Raw genomic sequence first — 16,810 nt, 5'->3', positions numbered from 1 at the left:
ATTCCTTGGGATTTCTGAGTCAACATGCATAGGGATCATGTGTTGCTAATCAACAAATCCTTGGCCGCCCCCCGAACCCTGGTGGATTTTCATAGGACTTACAGTCATACCTTGGGTTACAGACGCTTCAGGTTGCGTTTTTTTGGGTTACGGACCCGCCAAAACCTGGAAGTACCGGAACGGGTTACTTCCAGGTTTCGGTGGTTGCGCATGCGCAAAAGCACTAAATTGCTTTTTGCGCATTCGCAGAAGTGCCGAATTGCAACCCGTGCATGTGCAGACATGCCGCTGCAGGTTGTGAACGCTGCAGGTTGCAAACATGCATCCCGCACGGATCATGTTCGCAACCCAAGCATTCACTGTATTTGGAGATGAAAATCCACTGGCCATGCTTGGTGGGTGGCCAATTTCTGAATTCTCAGGGCTTCTCTGATGGTTGTCCTGGCCTGGAAGTGTATTGTGAATACATCCCCTATTCCCTGTTAGATATAAAGCTGCTACATGTCAATGAGGGTTTGACAGTTAAAGAGCGCATGTTCTCAGAATTTATCCATGCCCGGAGAATGACTCACAAAATGCGAAGACAGCAAATGTGGAATCTTTTGTCTGCCCATCTCACTCTCCCAGCTTGGAAGACATTTTCCTGCTTTTTCATAAGTGATATAGGTTATCATGTCTTTGTACCAAGGCTCTCAGTCTAGGCAGGCAAGGCTTCCACGGGCAAGAGCAGGGGCTAGATTGTGTTCACAGGCTGCTAGCTGACCATTCCTGCTTTAAATTCCTCTATACCCCTGCCAGATGTTTCTTCACTGGCCTGCAGATGGGAGCAGGTTAAACAGCATTTGGGGCTGAGGACTCCAGATGTTGGCCTGGGCCCCTCCAGATGATATTGGACTCCCATCAGTCCCAGCCAGCATGGCGAAAGGCCAGGGGTGATGGAAAATGTTGTAGCAACATCTGACCAGCCACAAGTTCCCCATTCCTGCCATAAGAAATCCCTCTTTCCCTGATGTTGACAAAACCTAATTGTATAACTGGCCTCATCTAGGTTTTCTGTTTCTTGGTTACATTAGAGCAGCAGTCTTCAGTTCTTCAAAAGACCCAGAATCCGCCGTTAACTCAAAGATGAATTTGAGACCTGTTCCATATAAAACCATATATAATTGTATGCTATGTTCGAAACTCAGACATTTAATCTAATAGCCAAATGGCACCTTAAACCGAGGTTGCAGTTGCCAAAATGGAATGCCGAGTTGCCGTTTTGGGAAAGACTTATTTTTCAAAGGATTGACTGGCTGTGATTTATCAGTTAAACATCTGGCTAGTTCAGATGACAACCTTGAGCCAGGTTAAGAGCTTTGACATCTTAAATAAGAAAAGTCACTTGATCCAGGGACAGTCCACATACAATATATATTGGCCTATTCCAACCTCTTTTTCTTAATTGGTGACACAGACCATTCATAGGTGTAGGAATATTTTTCACAATGGTGAGCAAGGCAGTTGGTTGGGGTAAGTGACGACAAGCTACAACAATTCACTATAACACTGTTCACCGCTTCTACTCAGGCTGCACAGAAAAAGCATGTTGGTTCCTGAAATTCATTCCAGTTGTGCGGATAAAGTATAACTGATATAATTCTGAAAAATGTGGTGTTAGTGGGTGAAAACAGTCCAGAACCAATGACCACCAGGCATGCACATCCTGATGGTGGAGATGCCAGGTACCATCCTGACACCCAAGTATCTTCACTTTGTCGCAAGTGGCCGATAGTCAGGTGCAAAAATACACCCAGAGCCTGGCTAATTTTGAACACTGTTTGTATGCTGGTAGTGTTGGTGTTCTGACTCACCTTAGATCAGGCTGCAACTTGGTATAGAGTAGCTGAGGAAACCCAGCCAGATGGGTGGGGTATAATTAATTATTAGTAAAGTAAAGGGACCCCTGACCATTAGGTCCAGTCGTGACCGACTCTGGGGTTGCGGCGCTCATCTCGTTTTATTGGCCGAGGGAGCCGGCATACAGCTTCCGGGTCATGTGGCCAGCATGACTAAGCCGCTTCTGGCAAACCAGAGCAGCACACGGAAATGCCGTTTACCTTCCCGCTGGAGCGATACCTATTTATCTACTTGCACTTTGGCGTGCTTTCGAACTGCTAGGTTGACAGGAGCAGGGACCGAGCAACGGGAGCTCACCCCGTTGCAGGGATTTGAACCGCCGACCTTCTGATCGGCAAGTCCTGGGCTCTGTGGTTTAACCCACAGCGCCACCCGCGTCCCAATAACCTGCATCATTATTGGTAGTGGGTCCCAAAGCCAGCAGCTAAAGATCAATGCGCTAGAGTATAATGGCATGCTAGGAAACAACTTTTGTCTGTTGTCTAGATCTGTTGATATAGATATAGCAGAAAGCTCACATTCATGGCTACGTTTATTGCCTTGCTGTTAAGAAGAATGCTTTAAGTAGCCCAAATAGCCTTTAAGCCTAGTGGCCAACTCTTCCTAAATTATATTAAATAAATAAAGGTGTTTAGGTAAGAGACCTGAAATATTCAACATTCGAAAACAAAAAACAACAACAACAACAACAACAACAACAAAAACAAATCCATATCTTACAAGTTTATATTATAAAACTAAAACAACAAAAACAAGACATTGACTTCCACCAATCCCACAGCACCTCCTTTATCTCTCATTGTGTCTTCCTGTCTTCCTGTTTTCTTTATCATCTCTATCCTAACATCTAGATATAAATCCTTCTTTCATATCCTTTCACTTCACAAGGTTATTCCAGACTCAGCCAGATTTCTGCCCTCGAACCTTGACTTTTGAGGTATTCATGTAGGCACTCCCATTCTTTTTTTACATCACTTTTTGGTTTTTGTCTTATTATATCTGTCAATTTGGCTATCTCTAAGTATTCTGAGAGCTTACATAGCCACTCTCTCCTAGTGGGTAACTGATTCCCTTTCCAGTACTTAGCCACCAGGATTCTTGCTGCAGACGTTGCGTATAAGAAAAAATTAGTTTTGTCTTTTGGAATATCATCATTTAAAATTCCTAAGAGGAATGCATCTTGGCCCAAGACATTTTGGCGCCTGAGGCCAACCACAAAATGGTGCCTCCTTCCCACCAGGGAAGAAAAGGTGAGTAAAGACTTGCATCAGGAACAAGGAGGGAGTAATGGTCTACATCAGGATCCCTATAGGATCTGCTGCGCCCTGAAGCAGTCGCCTCACCTTGCCTCATGGACGCTTTTCTTGCATGTTCTTCTTTTCGCTCCAGGCCTGCATGGAAGTTCTCGTCAAACCCTTGCGTAGCAAAGAATTCTGAATGGATAATAAGGATGCTAACATGGCGATTCATTACTTGCATCTTGAAAATTCGCCAGACGCATTTTGCACCTGGCTATTAGCCACTTGTGACCGAGTGAGGATGCTTGGGTGTCAGGATGGTGCCTGGTATCTCCACCATCTGGAGATGCATGCTTGCGGATCCTTGGATCTTGACTGTTTTCACACACTAGCAACACATCCTGCAGAATTCTATCCGCTATATTTTATCTACACAATCAGAACGAATTCCAAGAACCAAAACGTTGTACAGTAGTACCTCGGGTTACATACACTTCAGGTTACATACGCTTCAGGTTACAGACTCCACTAACCCAGAAATAGTGCTTCAGGTTAAGAACTTTGCTTCAGGATAAGAACAGAAATCGTGCTCTGGTGGTGCGGCGGCAGCAGGAGGCCCCATTAGCTAAAGTGGTGCTTCAGGTTAAGAACAGTTTCAGGTTAAGAATGGACCTCCGGAACGAATTAAGTACTTAACCCGAGGTACCACTGTATTGAAAAATGCAACTTTTGAGCTGTCTGGCCCAGAAACAGCAACTAGGCTTTCCTTTTTGGTGACTGTAATTTTGGCTTAAGGAGCCATTCAGTGCCTAGCTTATATGTCTGAGTTTCCAAACACTGTCATAGCTGTCAACTTTCAGATTTGAAACTAAGGGATCAGCAGCCTCTAAAATAAGGGACCAGCAGCCTCACTTGTCCCGGGGGACAGTCTATGCAATGTCTAACAATCTGAGATAGCAGCGGGAAATGGCGCTGGAATAAGGGAATTTCCCGCCAAAAAGGGGAAGGTTGACTGCTATGAACACTGTAACTAATATATTGTTCTCCCTTTTGGAGGTAAGACACATGGAGGTATACAATAAAACCTAAGGCCTAGTGCTACTCCCTCAAAGCGATATTTTGTCATCAAATTTCTGGTGTCCAGAAACTGTTAGTTTTTCAGATAGGAATTTTGTTCCACACTAGGCATGAGGGAGAAGGAAGACAGAAAGCCTGTGCACACTTCAAATTCAGGGGAGAGGAGAGGAAGCCAGCACTGGAATGGACATCTTGTCAACTTGTTTGATGTTGGTCAGTCGGTCCCAGGGAGTGATTATAGAAGATAGGGGATATCTTTTCCCAATGAGCTTCCACAAGCAGAGTCATACAAACCTTTTACAAATAGATTCCCTGCTGTGAGTGCATTAGAACAACAGTTCATATTACTATATGGTTTTAGAAGTTTGTTATCAGCATTTTGAATGACACAGTGCTTCTTTGCAGGCATAAAACCAGTGTGTTCCGTGTCTGGGGTTGCGGCGCTCATCTCGCTTTATTGGCCAAGGGAGCCGGCGTACAGCTTCCGGGTCATGTGCCCAGCATGACTAAGTCGCTTCTGGCGAACCAGAGCAGCGCACAGAAACGCCATGTACCTTCCCGCCGGAGTGGTACCTATTTATCTACTTGCACTTTGACGTGTTTTCGAACTCCTAGGTTGGCAGGAGCAGGGACCGAGCAACGGGAGATCAACCTGTTGCGGGGATTCGAACCGCTGACCTTCTGATTGGCAAGTCCTAGGCTCTGTGGTTTAACCCACGGTGCCACCCGCGCCACATTACTGACAGGCTAAAACCTGTTATAAGGAAAGGGAGAATTGATGATGTGGATTAAACTTTTAAAATACATTCCTAAGAGGAGAAAGAATTTTAGGATCATTCTCTTTTTATGAACACAGCAATGGAACATGAGCAGTGTTTGGGACTGTTGATGCCATGCTAAACAGCTGGAGCACACCATGTTGGAGGAGACTAGCTTAAAGTTTTTGCAGTTGAAAGCCAACTTCTGTCATGCTCGCAACCTGCAAAGCTCTGCTTTCACACCAGAGGCCTCGCTAAAGTTTGGGATATATGTAAAGGCTGCTCCACACAATATGCATTTCCTGCACAACAGATGTTGTGTGTCACTATAGATTTACAGATTGTGATTTAGCCTCATCTATGATGAACAGGTTTTTACAGAGGTCCCCTGTCCTATTGAAATTGGTGGAACTCAGCCATATGTGCCAACTCCTAGGGGCCAAGGTCCCTTCACCCACCCCCCAAATATATTTGAGGAGGTTGGGCCACCCCAAAGTTGGTGGGCATTGTCATTCAATTTGTGTGCCTGCACCATGTCATGTGATCAATTATGTCAGGCGGGGCTTACCTGCCCCCTCCAATATTTTATTCAAGTTGGGACCCCTGAACTCAGCTGTGCTGGACTTTTCTCTTTTGATTGCTCCCATTGAGATGAATGGGAATCACCTAATGGGAAGAAGGACTGTGGCTGCATTCTTGCAAAACCTGCAGCTAATGAGGCATGCATGCATGTAGTGGACATTTGGTTTTTTAAAAACAGTAACCCCTGGCTTGCCATTTAAAGTCTCACAGAGAGCCAGTGTGGTGTAGTGGTTAAGAGCAGTGGCCTCGTAATCTGTTGGCCTCGTAATCTGGTGAACCGTGTTCGCTTCCCCGCTCCTCCACATGCAGCTGCTGGGTGACCTTGAGCTAGTCACACTTTTCTGAAGTCTCTCAGCCTCACTCACCTCACAGAGTGTTTGTTGTGGGGGAGGAAGGGAAAGGAGGTTGTGAGCCGCTTTGAGACTCCTTAGGGCAGTGATAAAGTGGGATATCAAATCCAAACTCCTCTTCTTCTTCACATGGCATATGCTCCTTGGACATACCTACAGAAGCCTTTCTGAAGCTAAAGAAACAACAGTATAGTAGCCTAGGTGTTTTGCAAAGCCATCTGCGCTCTTGCTTTTGCAACAAGCGTTAGGCTGGATCTAGGCACTAAAAAAATATATCAGGAAAATTCATTGTAAACCTCAAAATGGGAAATCGCATTGCTGAAAGATGGGAACTCCATAGCGCCATCTTGTGTCAAATTTAAGACGCTTTCTTTTACTAATGCTGATGAGTCCCTAGACAACCGTTTCAAAGGTAAAAGAAGAAAAAAATCTGCTAAACAAGCTGCAGTCTAATAAAGTAGGTACAAATGCAAGCAGACATATAGATACACATGATCCCCTCTGCTCCCCACCCCAGTGGTTGGAATCCAGCATAATTTCATTGACTTTGCTGGAGATACGGCTGATTTACTGTGAGATCGGAATCAGGTTCCATGAATGCAACTTATTTCAAAACATGACCAGAGGGGAAGAGGGTGAAAAATATCTAGAATTAAAAATAGTGTTGCACATCTTGACATTTTTCACATTGTTGGGTTCCAAATAGTTTTAACTATAACCGTGGTCAGACCTCAGGAATGCCTCCTCAGTGAAGGACTTCTGTTGCAGAGCTTTTTGGCAACCCTCCTGGCTTTTTAATCAGCATTTTCTCCAGTATCAATTATATACGTTTGAGGGTTTCTTTCTGCAGTGAGTGCAGCTACTGTTCACCGGAATAACTGTGCAAAGGGCTAAGCATGTTTGGAAGTCAAAATATCGGCAAGGAGGCCCTAAAGCTCTCAGTATTAGGAACAAGGCCATTAGCATCCGGATCTGAAAACTGCGGCCAAGGTTGGGACTGTTGTTCCTTGTGTTTTTCTTTCCCCCTTATCAAGAAACTAGATTCCATTTTTGCAGGAAACAGGCTGCATTCTCGTTGCTCCATATTTTTAATGACCCCTAGAGAAACGTTGTCAGAACATATTTCTCCAACTGGCTAAGGCAAACGCTTTTACTGCCACCACACTCCAAAGTACAAAAACACTGCTTGCCATTTTACCAAGAAAAGAGAGCTCCACGCCCACCGCTCCACATTTTTAATTCATACATTTTCTTCTCTCGTGTGTAGAAAACCCACAAAGAATTTTCTCTTTCTCCCTCTTTCCTATTTTTCATTCCCGTTGAAACTATCGTTTACTGTATTTCCATGTGTGTCTTTTCATTTTAAAAAAGCCTATTTTTCTCTGGATAAAAAAATATATTTGGGTCTGAATGTGTGAAATGTTCTATGGAAGAGAGAAGTTAAGTGATGGTGTAAATGCATTGTGTGTATGTATTCTAAAATTTAAATAGATTGTACATATTGGATTGTAAATGAACTGTAAACAAGCAATATATATTTTCTTGAACATATATAGTGGTATATATTTGTTAAATAAGCAAACTTGTATACTCTTAATTAACCTTTTAAATATTTTGTACAGATAAGTTTATTAAATATTTTATTGATATGTGCTTCATTTGCCTTTTTTGATTCAAACCTGAAGCAGCGCAGTTGATTTTTCTTCCAACTAGAAATGCAATTAGTTTCACTGATTGCTAAGTTTTCCCAATAGAATCCTCTTAATATTTATCCATGTTTACTGCACTTTTCATGTGCAAATTACTTTACATTCTTGTGTGTTTGTGTGTGGTGCTGGTTGGGCTTATCCTTCCAACATCTTTGTGAGATAGGACACTATTTTTTTTTCTTCAAATCATTTTACACATAAAGGACCCCCAAAGTATCACTCAGTTTAGCTGTGAATTCTTTGTACTTGTGTCTGTCATGCTCAGGGCTTTTTTCCCCAGCCGGAATTTGCCAGAACTCAGTTCTGGCACGTCTCAGGTGGGAGCCATTGCCATTATAAGAGAACAAGGCACCTCTTTTTCTAGAAAAATAACACTGGTCATGATGGAACATCCAGGAGTTTAGGCATGAAACTAAACCAGGTGTGAAGTCTGAAGATACTGTTCCCTAAATGTGCTTGGAGTGAAGGACGAAGAATAAGATCCATTCTAACAAGAGAGCTAATCTATGGAATGGATGGTATATGATAGGATTATATAGACCTCCCTTCTGTGAAATAAGTGGTAGCACTTTATGTTTGCTCCACTTCTCCAGTACCTTCCAGGTATTGCTGGACTACCACTCCCATAATCCCAGTCCATTGGCCATGTTGTCTGAGGCTGATGGGATTTGTAGTCCAAAAAAGCATCTGGAGGACCACAGCTTCCTCATCACTGACATACCGGAAGGAAAGTGGATTGAGCAATGCTGGTTTTAAAACCACTGAAGGTGCTTTGATTGATGGTCAAGGTGCATTCACAAACTACTTTTATCCCACTGTCTCCTGTGCTGAAACAGGTTTCTGAACCAATATAAAAGCCCAGGAGACCATTTACCGGAAGAGGATAGTGAGGATATGGCATGAGAAAAGGGCTCTTTTCAAATGAACTTCATAAGATGCTAAGTTAGCTCAGTTGGTTAGAGCATGGTGCTGATGATGCTATAAGGTTGCAGGTTCAATCCCTACGTGGGGCAGATGATCCTCAGGGTCTCTTCCAACTCAACAATTCAAAGATCCAGCTAACTATTTTAAGTTTCCTACCTAAGATTAAGATGTCTAATGGGGATTTCCTTCATCCCACCCAAGTCAGGCTTGGCCTGAGCCTGTTCATTTTTTGAGATTAGGCATGTTCAGGGTGTTATTACTCAGACTGTGACCATTTCAATTCTGAATAACTTTGCAGATGGCTTTTTTAGAATGCACCAGTCAGAATAAAAAAACAAAAGCACAAAAACCCAGGAACCTCTGCCATTCTATAATTATGCAACATTTTTATTAGTTATTGATTTTAACTGTTAATATTTATTAAGTCTTCACAGTAACATGAAAGAGTATTTGCAAGCACTTTGGTACAAAATACAACATGGAGAAACCCATTCCTCGAATCATGAAACCAACAGACAAACTTAGATATTTACCATGCCTTATTATAAGGCTACTACTGAACACCAACCATTTATTATATTATTATTATTATTATTATTATTATTATTATTATTATTATTATTATATATTTTATTATTATATTATATTATTATTATTATATATTTTATTATTAAATTATTATTATTATTACTTCCTTAAAGCAAAAACAATGGCATTTTCTCTCCAGCATTCCACTTACACACGTGCTATTTGCTCCATATAGGTAAAGGTAAAGATAAAGGACCCCTGGATGTTTAAGTCCAGTCAAAGGTGACTGGGGTTGTGGCACTCATCTCACTTTCAGGCAGAGGGAGCTGGCGTTTGTCCACAGACAGCCTTCCAGGTCATTTGGCTAGTATGACTAAACCGCTTCTGGCACAAATGAACACTGTGACAGAAACCAGAGTGCACAGAAACACCGTTTACCTTCCTGCCACAGCAGTACCTATTTACTTGCACTGGCATGCTTTTAATCTGCTAGGTTGGCAGGAGCTGGGGCAGAGCAACAGGAGCTCACTCCGTCACAGGGATTTGAATCGCCGACCTCCTGATCGGCAAGCCCAGGAGGCTCAGTGGTTTAGACCACATTGCCACCCACATCCCTTTACCTTTTGCTCCGTATATTCTGCATTGGGATGTGGGTGGAGCTGTGGTCTAAACCACGCTTGGGAAACTCCCTCTGGATGTAGAGATTTAGAAATTCCTCCATGAATTGGTTTGGTCCCTTTCCATACCAGCTTCCATCATCATATCACATGGCTTCTTGGTCACCTAGAGGAGATATCTCACCGGTTTCTCCGAAAGTCAGAATGTGTGGAAAAGTGGCTAGGAAAGTTAATGTCTAAAGCCCCCACCGGGTACTATGTGTTCTTTCAAAACCACTATTAAACAATTTCCATAATAACGAAAATTGGTTTCAAAATAAACTAATAAATAGGACCGGTGCTTATTTTTCTAAAAAAATGTTTGGGGTACTCTCATTTTGACTCAAGAAAACCACCATTTTATAGTTCAAATCAGGAAGAATAAAAACAGTAATTGGACAAAAGCACAAAGATTCACAAAATGTTTAGGGCATGGGTAGGCAAACTAAGGCCCGGGGGCCAGATCTGGCCCAATCGCCTTCTCAATCGGGCCTGCAGATGGTCCGGGAATCAGCATGTTTTTACATGAGTGGAATGAGTCCTTTTTAAAAAATTGCATCTCTGGGTTATTTGAGGGGCCTGCCTGGTGTTTTTACGTAAGTAGAACTTGTGTTTTTATTTAAAACGCATCTCTCGGTTAATTGTGGGGCATAGGAATTTGTTCTTTTTTTCTTTCTTTTTTCAAAATATAGTCCAGCCCTCCACAAGGTCTGAGGGACAGTGGACTGGCCCCCTGCTGAAAAAGTTTGCTGAAGGAGTATGTGTCCCCCTGCGTCCCTCCAGAAAAAACCCACTGAATAGGACACAGGGTGGACTGTTGATGAATGACAACCCCAAAGGGTGAAAAATGCACCCAAAATTTAGCATTTCTTGCGTATAATTTGCAAAACAGGCTTAAATCTATGAACAATCCAATGCGTGTATCATCTCAATAAGCCTACCCGCAGTAAGCACGCCATTATACTGTGCTTCATGTCAAGAAAACAGAAGTTCTATGATTAAATTTGTTGGAAATCTAGATGTAGAGGCTTATAGTGAAAATCTTGCAATTATTCCAAGTTAGGTTCACTGAGATGATGGGATTGTAGCAAAAATGCAGAACCACCACATACAGTACTTGAATAAGGCTTTCTTGGCCAATGTTGCAAAAGGACAAGATTTCCCTGCTTTAATATACCGGAATCATAATCTACGTAGGCAGGATGTTTTTAACTAATCGTTGAAACATTTTAAGGGCTGGATTTCCCTCTTCTGTAGGTAGGCAACTCTGTTACTATGAACACACAAATATTTCTCTGCCGACTACATCTGACACACAGAAATATTGTAGGAATGCACACAGCTGTGTAAATGTTAATTCCTACACTGAAGAACAACACGCTTAAATTCCAAAAAACCCTCCTTCAAATTAAAACAAAATATTAGTCAGTAGGTTTTCTTTTCGACCAACAGATTTTTGCTGAAATAGACCAGGGGTCAGCAATCTTTTTCGGTCATGGGCCGGTCCACTGTCCCTCAGACATTGTGGGGGGCCGGACTATATTTTGAAAAAAAATATGAATGGATTCCTATGCCCCATAAATAACCCAGAGATGCATTTTAAATAAAAGGACATATTCTACTCATGTAAAAACACGCTGACTCCCAGACCGTCCGCGGGCTGGATTGAGAAGGTGATTGGGCTGTATCCGGCCCCTGGGCCTTAGGTTACCTACCCCTGAAATAGACCAACAGCCTTCTTATCTGCACAAGCAACAATATTTACAGAGATGAATCAGAACATTTAAGACAGCAAGCATATCACCTGGTCCAACATTATGTCCCCGTGAAGCACGGGTGCAAGTTATCATCATAAATATTCCAGCACCGGTACGAAGGGACAAGGAACCCCTTTAATCCACTTCCTGACGCTTGCACACGAAATCAGACCATTTAGCTCAGTATTTTTAACACTTGACTAGTGCCACACCACTGGGCCCTCTCACGCTGTTGTGAATTGGCACAACAATAGCTGGAAATGGGGCATGAGATGAATGGTCATGGGTCGAATCACTGTGTGTGCCTACAGAGATTTCTCCTTTCTTCCACACAGGATTTTGGGCTCGTGATGTCACTGCCTGCCATTTTGAGTGCCGCTGCTGGCAACCATTTCAAAATATTCGGTCTTAAGCAACAATGATTCTTCCTCAAAATTCCCAATTCATGATTGTGGCGTTTGCCCTCCTATGTGTGTGACATCATACTGGGTTCATAGGGAAAGGTTAACTAATTGTAAAATGACTAATCAATGGGAACCCAGGGGGCAGAGTTAACTGTGTATAAGGTTTAAGCACAGAGGTTTTTCAGTTAGTTAAGAATTGTTGAGAAGACAGTCTGGAGTTAGAAGAGACAGAGAAGATAAGTCTGTGGGTTGGGCTAGTCTGGTGTGAGAGAATTTGTTAAGATGAGTCAGTCAAACAGTTGAGATAATCAGTCAGAAGGTATTAGGAAGGTCTAGGCCAGTAAAGAAACTAAAGTTAAGATACTGACAGGAATATTATCTGAGAAACGATAAACTTGTTAATGTTTGTAAAAGAAACTTGGTTTTTTGGTTCACTTTTAACAACTGACGGGACTCAGTGTTTTACCAGAGAGTAACTGGTTGGTGGCAGCGGGGAAGGGAGCACAGTGGTGGCACAGGGATCAATAGACCGTTAAACGTCCGAGGACCCTGTGTGATCGCCACAAAGATGTCCAAAACTATTTCCATTCTCAGATTTTTGACAACAGCTTGGCTAATGCAAATACTAATACAAGGTTTTAAGGTGTTTGGTGTGTGTGTGTATGTGTTGTTATACTTGGGTAAATACATTTTTAGGGTCTATTTTTAGAGTCACAATGAATTCCAGAGATAAACCACTGACTATTGGAATGAGCATAAAGGTAAAGGTAAAGGGACCCCTGACCATTAGGTCCAGTCATGACTGACTCTGGGGTTGCGGCGCTCATCTCGCTTTATTGGCTGAGGGAGCTGGTGTACAGCTTCCGGGTCATGTGGCCGGCATGACTAAGCTGCTTCTGGCGAACCAGAGCAGTGCACGGAAATGCCGTTTACCTTCCCACCGGAGTGGTACCTATTTATCTACTTGCACTTTGACGTGCTTTCAAACTGCTAGGTTGGCAGGAGCAGGGACCGAGCAACGGGAGCTCACCCCGTCTCGGGGATTCGAACCGCTGACCTTCTGATTGGCAAGTCCTAGGCTCTGTGGTTTAACCCACAGCGCCACCCGCGTCCCTTAGAATGAGGAATGAGCATAGAGGTGGGCAACTAAGATGACCAAGGATCCAGATGCCAAGCCTTATGAGGAACGGTTGAAGGAGCTGCACATGTTTAGCTTGGAACAGAGGAGACTGAGAGGAGATATGATAGCCATCTTCAACTATCTCCAGGGCTGTCACATGGAAGAGGGAACAAGCTTGTTTTCTCCTGCTCCAGAGGGGAGGATTCAAACCAATGGCTTTAAGATACAAAAAATTGAGATTCCAACTAAACATCAGAAAAAACTTTCTAACAGTAAGAGCTCTTTTGACAGTGGAACAGTCTCCCTTGGGAGGTGGTGGACTCTCCTTCCTTGGAAGTTTTTAAGCAGAGGTTGGATGGTCATCTGTCATGGATCCTATAACTGAATTGCAGGGGGTTGGACTAGATGACCCTTGGGTCCCTTCCAGCTCTACAAATCTATGACTCTATTATTCTATGCAGTGCTTTTTCTTTAAAAAAAAAGCTTAGGGGTACTCTCATTTTGACTCAAGAAAATCACCATTTTATAGTTCAAACCGGGAAAAATAAATACAGGAAATAGACAAAAGTACAAAGATTCACAAAATGTTTAGGGATATGCGTACCCCTGCGTCCCTCCAGAAAAAAAGCACTGATTCTGTTATTCTTCCCCAAATGAATGAGCACTGATATACAATGTCAGGTGCCAACTGGTCAATGCCAGCTTTTTGAGACTGGGAAGAAGTGTTCTGGAAGGTATAGAAAACCACAGTCTGGCTTGAGAAGAAAGCTACTCAGCATTCTTAATTTTTCAGCTAGCTTGCCCCAGACAAGTAGGAACCTGTTAATGAAACTGACAGCAGACCTCCTTTATATTATTATTGTTATTATTATTATTATTATTATTATTATTATTATTATTTAACAATTCCCACCCTGCATTTGGAATACTAGCAGGTAAGGGGAGAAACAATAAACTAGGTTTAAAAAACCCTGATGGCTAGGTTTTTATTTGCAAGGCCACATTTTTGTATGGAGGAGCATTCAATCCATCATATGAGTCTGCTGCTGCAATCCCAAGTATTATGGTCCAGAAACAGGTTTCTTTTCTCACATGCTGAAAGAAAAGAGGCCCTTAAGAATTGAGGACAGTTTAGAAGGCTTATTCTCTCACCCAGTTAATTTTCTTTCTTGGGTCTCCTGAAAAGTGGATATTTTAAAAAGTGGAATTGTTTGGAATGGAATTAGGAGACTGAAAAAACAACAACAACCCAGTAATTTGTGGCTTATATGTACTCAGAACTGTTTCAGATATTTTTTTCTCTCCTTGCCTCTTTTAAAATTTTATACAAAAAACTTTTCAAGGAAGTATTTGCACCAAAAATAATCTCCCTGGCATTCTTTGAGAACAATTTTTTAAAACGTGAGATAAAAAAGGAATTTAGAGCTTGGTGCTGTGGCCAGCAAATGATTAGCTTTATCAGGGTTTTGCTACACCATACTGAAGTATTTTAACATTCTGATCTTAGGGCAGATTCACACATGAAGCTACATTCATTAACATCTCACCCTCAGTGATTTGCCCCTGAACACATACATTCACAGTATTGCATTGGAGGGGATAGGAAAGCTTTGTTTGTGATGCTTGACCTGCCTTGACTTTCTCACTCAAGTCTCTAGAGGTTGGGGGAAAACAACAACAACACATAATTGCATATGCATGTCTGAAACTCAACCTCAACCACTCCTTCCACCGAGGGGATTGCTCCCAACTGGTAGCAGTGATTTATCTCATGCTAGTTTAGCGTTCAGAAGCCAAGGCTGGTAGCATACTCTTGTTTACGGTATTGTTTTGCATTTGACAAAATCCATTTGAGGCACTTAGAACCACTCCTTTGGGATTCAGAGGGTCAATGGGACTATCTTTCAGGCCACAAAGTATAATCACACACCCATAAAACAGCTAAAATACTTCCCGTCCTGTTGCTATTTGCTTCACCCCTGTTTACAGCCTAGCCAGATCATCTCGCACCCAGTCTGCAACCATTTCCGCCATCTCCTCGCTGGAACCAATGACGAAAGCATGTCGGAATCCTTTCTCACACAGTCGGATGTCTCCATCTGGGAAATCCCTCTTCATCTCTTCATAGTATTGCCGAGGACACCAGAGGTCTATAGTTCCATAATAAAAAGTCAGCTGAAAAACAAAACAGAGATAGGCTAGGAGAAAAAACAAACAAACCCCACACGCAAACCAAGTAAATATATCAGAAGAAAAGACAGAGATAAATCTAAGGGTCAGATGGGAAATGGAAATTTGGCACCCTGGGATGGCTCAGTTGGTAGAGCACGAGATTCTCAATCTCAGGACTGTGGGTTCAAGCCCGACGTTGGGCAAAAGATGCCGGTATTGTGGTACCTTGGTTCTCAAACGCCTTGGTACTCAAACAAGTTGGAACCCGAACACTGCAAACCTGGAAGTAAGAGTTCCGGGTGGCGAACTTTTTTTGGAAGCCAAATATGCTCCTATTTGAGTGCCACACTTGCACTGTATTGCAGTTGTAGAGGTCCCCGTGGTCCCTTCCAACTCTAAAATTCTATGATTCTATGACTCATTGGACTGCCTTAGCCTCAGTTTCTGTTTAATGCACAAACACAACAGTGACCTGTACAACAACACTAGGGAAGTAGAGACATTACCTTGCCAACAAAGGTCCGTATAGTTAAAGCTATGTTTTTCCCAGTAGTGATGTATGGAAGTGAGAGCTGGACCATAAAGAAGGCTGATCGCCAAAGAATTGATGCTTTTGAATTATGGTGCTGGAGGAGACTCTTGAGAGTCCCATGGACTGCAAGAAGATCAAACCTCTCCATTCTTAAGGAAATCAGCCCTGAGTGCTCACTGGAAGGACAGATCCTGAAGCTGAGGCTCCAATACTTTGGCCACCTCATGAGAAGAGAAGACTCCCTGGGAAAGACCCTGATGCTGGGAAAGATGGAGGAAACAAGGAGAAGGGGACGACAGAGGACGAGATGGTTGGATAGTGTTCTCGAAGCTACCAACATGAGTTTGACCAAACTGTGGGAGGCAGTGGAAGACAGGAGTGCCTGGCGTGCTCTGGTCCATGGGGTCACGAAGAGTCGGACACAACTAAACGACTAAACAACAACAATAGGGAAGATCAGAAAGCATTGTGCATACTAGGAATTCTATAGCAGTGTTTCCCAACCTTGGGTCTCCAGCTGGTTTTGGACTACAACTCCCATCATCCCTAGCTAGCAATACCATTTGGTCAGGTATGATGGGAATTGTAGTCCGAAAACAGCTGGGGACCCAAGGTTGGGAAACACTGTTCTATAGCATCATGATGCTCACAATTTCTCAGACAAAGAAGATGAAATGCGTAGAGCGCTTTTCAGCAAAGGCCCCAACCAGAAGGCAAACACACATTGCACAGGGCCAGAAGCCTGGAAGGGCAGGTGTGGGTACAACTCTGCATTGTAGGACAAGGCTGCATGCCAAAGCACAACAAGGGGGAAATTAATAGGATTTGTATCAAGCTTCCCCTTTGGCATGTTGGTCTCAACCATATATGATGCTACATGGGTTGTTTGCTATCGCAATTAAAAATTAAAATGAATGAAATGATAAAATAAAACAGCAAGGCGTTGGGGAGGGGAGGTTTCCTTTTCCACCAGAGTCCTGAGGAAACTGGAAAATGTTTGTAGAGTGTTTTAAAAATCAGTACAGTGGTACCTCGGGTTACATACGCTTCAGGTTACAGACTCCGCTAACCCAGAAATAGTACCTTGGGTTAAGAACTTTGCTT

At 42.8% G+C, this 16,810-nt stretch overlaps 1 protein-coding gene across 2 annotated transcripts in view; it reads right to left on the bottom strand.

Annotated features, from left to right (window-relative positions):
- LDAH (lipid droplet associated hydrolase) overlaps window positions 1-16,810 on the bottom strand; it is a 285,265-nt gene that overhangs the window by 179,490 nt on the left and 88,965 nt on the right. Inside the window, exon 6 of one of the 2 annotated variants that reach the window (XR_014166943.1) lies at window positions 13,907-15,177. Coding sequence is in view for 1 of the 2 variants with exons in the window: in XM_081906514.1 (XP_081762640.1) it covers window positions 14,986-15,177 (192 nt within the window). In the remaining variant the exon portion in view is untranslated. Of the gene's footprint in view, window positions 1-13,906; window positions 15,178-16,810 lie in introns of those variants that run through there. The other variant, XM_081906514.1, reaches the window with a different exon arrangement.

The sequence above is a fragment of the Podarcis melisellensis genome, assembly GCF_964234715.1.
Source record: "Podarcis melisellensis genome assembly, chromosome: 3".
In the NCBI taxonomy this organism is placed as follows: domain Eukaryota; kingdom Metazoa; phylum Chordata; class Lepidosauria; order Squamata; family Lacertidae; genus Podarcis; species Podarcis melisellensis.
The sequence above is the reverse complement of the archived record's forward strand: the minus strand, read 5'-3'. Positions and strand labels throughout refer to the sequence as shown.